Genomic DNA, 3,996 nt, shown 5'->3' with positions numbered 1-3,996 from the left:
AACCGGAAACATCCCCCTCCCCCCAGCCAAAAGGGTTCCAACAGCTGAGACCTACGATTGGGTGTAGCTCGAGTCAATCAACTGAAGCCAGCGAGTGCCATACACATTCTACTCTATCGGAATGGCGGGCTTATTGATCCCGATTAGCAGGGCTATAAACGAATCCAGATTATCGCACCAATAGCCGTGGGTTGGGAAGCGAGTGGTATAAGTACCAGATACCTGCGGCCGCACGGTCGTTTGTTGCGTGTGGACGGTATAACGTGTGTGGCATATCACGATGATCCGTGTAACGCTGGTGACGCTCGCGCTCTGTCTGGGACTGGTGTTCGCAAGTCGTAAGTGGTCACCCACCCGCATTCCGCGGGAATGTCAAGGGTAGTTTTGTGACGCAAACGATTGTGAAACGGTTTTCCTCCAAACTCACAGCTGCAGCGACGGTTCGCGACAGTCCGAAGGGAAACCGTATCGTCGGAGGCTACAATGCCGTCGAGGGTCAGTTTCCGTACCAGGTGTCGATGAGGAGACCGCCAAGCTTCCACTTCTGTGGCGGATCGATCCTTAACACCAGATGGGTTCTGTCGGCGGCGCACTGCACGATCGGCATGGAGCCGTCCGCGCTCAACGTGTACGTCGGAAGCGTACGATTGGAGAGCGGCGGAGTTTACCATCGGACGATGCGCATCGTCAACCATCCGCTGTACGATCCGGCCACCATCGAGAACGACATCAGCTTGGCACAGACCGTGGCCCCGATCGTGTTCAACGAGTACACGCAACCGATCCCGCTCGGTTCGTCGTACGTGCTGTCTGGAACCGGCGCAACCATTTCGGGTTGGGGCAGGTCGAACGTAAGTGTGCGATGAAGTGGACTGGTCAAGATCGGTTGGAAGAGAGGTCACAGTGCAGCTTGCAACCAGCCAGAAATCGTGGGAACATTTTTGACAGTTAGTTTGAATTCAGTTTGAAGTGGCCTGGAAAGTTTGTGTATAACAGAAAATTTACTATATTTCACTAACTGACCAAGTACTTGAAGCGTTTCGGCCATGTTCTGACAACCCAACGGATTCATATCCCGAAACTTTGCATCATGGAACACTTTCGGCTACTCGGGATTTTATTTTTCGACGTCATCCACGAGGCCATGGATCACACCTGCAACACTGTGATGCAGAATTTCATATGACCTTTTTCGTTTAAGAGGTTCTTGCAAAGACCTCCCACATAATGCAAGTATGTTTGCAAACACTTTTCGAACTTACTGCCAAAACAATGGCGAAGCAGAAAATAACTTTGTATCGACCTCTCTTTTCACCGATCTTGGGACTGCCGGTGTGCGTGAAATGGTGACAAGCATAATCTTATCTCGGCATTCCACACTGTGACCATTGGAACACCATCAGAAGATGCAATCAATCAAAGGTCGTTAATCGATTGTGGATTAACAAACTTCACTTTGGGCGCAAAGAACCCCTTAATGATGAGATTGCGCACTCAAAGCAAACTCTGTTTATGGCTCTTGAGAAACAAATAACTAGGTTAAATTCTAGGAATTGTTTATTTTGCATCTAGGCCAAACATGTTTGGCCTATGAAGAACCGCAGTAATAGGTCGTATTTTTCGCTTTTTAGAATCTCACACTCTATTTTGGAACTCGTTTTTGGTGGAAACGTGTTGATAACTTTGGAATATGATTTCTATCTCATTGAACAATTCTTCAAAATAAATTTATCAAAGACACACAAATCAACTATCACTATCGCAAAACTTTCAATAAAAACTAAAATTATCCTATTTTTTATCCTCTTGATACGTAAATGGATGATTTGATGGCAAAACTATGTGAATTATGTCAACCACTTTTGCCACGATGGTTTTTTCACCCGTTTTTGTACATGGCACCGTGATTGTCACGTAGGAAAGACATTTTTTCAAATAGTTGAAACAAATAATGAAGTTAAAAGGGGATCGTTTTTTTTAACAATCTATTTAAGAAATACAAATCTGTTCAATCATTTTTGCATTTGGTCATATGAACTCAATTTACATCGATCGGTCACAACTGTTTTACCTTTTCGGAAGTGGCTAAAAAATTGGTGGTGAAAAAAGTTGAAAATCTTTGTATGACGTAGTGATAGAAAACGCCAACGTAAACAGGCGTTGTCTCGGTTTGGTCACCAATTATCGTGTGACGTGTGCCCAAGATAACACTGGATTTCCCATTCCAAGAAAACGATTGGGACTGGGTAAAGCGATTATAAACAATAAACAACGATAAAGCCGAGTTATAATCGTGGGATTGCAGTGTCTATTGTTTAAAAATAAAGTACCAAAAATGGTGGTGGATGATGCCAGAAGGTGATTATTGCAAGATAACCGCACCGTGTGGTGGATGTCTCAAGCCATCTTGATGCCGTTTAATACAAGCGAAAAATGATTCTTATTTAACTCTCCCCCCCCAAAACACCTGTTCCCAGACGATGGACGACGGACCAGCCGACGTGCCGGACAACTTGCAGTTCCTCACGGTGGACATCCTCACGATGGAGGAGTGTCGCGAGGAGCGCAACGGTTCGAACAACATCTTCGACAGCGTAATGTGCGTCTCGAGCCCGGAAGGCCAGGGGGCCTGCTCGGGTGATTCGGGTGGACCGCTGGTGTACGACGGCATGGTGCATGGTATCGCCTCGTTCGTGCGTGTCCCATGCGCCACCGCAGTTTCCGACGTGTACGAGCGTGTGTACTCGCACCTATCGTGGATCGCTTCGGTGATGATTTAAAACAAGCGAAGCGAGAATATGTTATTGTGCGTTACATGTTGGTGTAAATATAAATGTGGTTTTGAGTAAATATTTTACTGCAAATAAAAGCATATTCAGAATCTGACTAATAATAAATGTATGGCGTATGTTTATCAAATGAGCTAGCATAATTGAGGCAAATATGTATTATGAAGGCAAAACCTCCACACAAAACATTTATCGATCGTATGCCGGACAATGAGATTAAAAATGCTATTGCATCAAATAAACTCATCCGAACGACCCTTTTGCCTTCTCACAGCAGACACGCGTATTGATTGATTTCCCTCTCCCTCCCCCTCTCTTTCTCTCTCGCCGCCGTCTCATTGCAGTGACGTTCGTCCTCAAAATGCCCCCAAGCCCTGGCCGAAGGACCAGCTCATGGTTCAGACGAGAATACCCAACGTATCAGAGCGGAAAGGGGCCAAGCCGAGGGACATTCCAGTGGACGGCGGAGGAGCAGGACAGATCCTTCAATCGGGCCCAAAACAAATCATCCCTTTTCGTAATTGACAAAGGAATCCGAGACCTGCCGGGGACGCTGGTACGCTGAACGCAGCGAACCGAGCGACGAAAACAAAAAGGTAAGGTGTGCTCGAAAAGAACGCTCCAAATGGAACCCCTTCGGTTCGGTTGGGATAACATAAATTTATAAATAAATTTGCTGCAAATAGATCGGTCCGGGTCGCCATCAGGTAGGCATGACTTACCTTTACGAGACATTATCGGCAATTTAATGAAAGCAAATGCGGACGATGAGACGAAAAAAAATGCGTAGTGTCCTTCACTTGCTGAACACTTTGCTTTTGGATTTAAATATTAAACAAAAGATTCAAGTACTCAGTATTTCGTTTTGTTATGGTTTTGTCGGTTGGTTCTAAAAATATAATTCTAAAACATTCCTAGTTGATGGGAAATAAAGAGAGGATATTCATTAACGGTGTAAGATTACAATAATTTTATTTTAAAACTTTTTGCCTGAAGTACTGAAAGGACTTCTAAGCGTGCTTTGAAAAGCTAAATCAAAACTTTATCGTTTTGACATTACCGCCAACTTAAAACAGATGGTTTCATTACGCTTAGTTGAAACAAAGTGATTATTACTTTTAAATGTTTCTTGCCTGAAGTAATGTCAATAATGCCGCCCAAAAATACCTTCCAGCGAGACACCTGTTGCCAAAAAGTGCTGCAATTA

General features: G+C 44.6%; 1 protein-coding gene across 1 annotated transcript; it reads left to right on the top strand.

The window, feature by feature from the left end:
• The first annotated feature begins 280 nt into the window (after positions 1 to 280).
• On the top strand, positions 281 to 2,780 carry LOC131288773 (chymotrypsin-2-like). The gene is made up of 3 exons (XM_058317949.1): positions 281 to 338; positions 436 to 851; positions 2,478 to 2,780. The coding sequence occupies exons 1-3, from the start codon at positions 281 to 283 to the stop codon at positions 2,778 to 2,780; spliced, it is 777 nt and encodes a 258-aa protein (XP_058173932.1).
• Positions 2,781 to 3,996: the final 1,216 nt, after the last annotated feature.

The sequence above is a fragment of the Anopheles ziemanni genome, chromosome 3 (assembly GCF_943734765.1).
Source record: "Anopheles ziemanni chromosome 3, idAnoZiCoDA_A2_x.2, whole genome shotgun sequence".
Classification (NCBI taxonomy): domain Eukaryota; kingdom Metazoa; phylum Arthropoda; class Insecta; order Diptera; family Culicidae; genus Anopheles; species Anopheles ziemanni.
This window is presented reverse-complemented; position numbering and strand designations above follow the sequence as displayed.

What these genes read in the sequence shown, in the direction of transcription:
- LOC131288773 (XM_058317949.1), top strand. Translation starts at nt 281, where the DNA reads ATGATCCGTGTAACGCTGGTGACGCTCGCGCTCTGTCTGGGACTGGTG. An exon ending in GGGACTGGTGTTCGCAAGTC is followed by an intron (nt 339 to 435) that starts GTAAGTGGTCAC and finishes TCACAGCTGCAG; the next exon opens with CGACGGTTCGCGACAGTCCG. An exon ending in CGGGTTGGGGCAGGTCGAAC is followed by an intron (nt 852 to 2,477) that starts GTAAGTGTGCGA and finishes ACCTGTTCCCAG; the next exon opens with ACGATGGACGACGGACCAGC.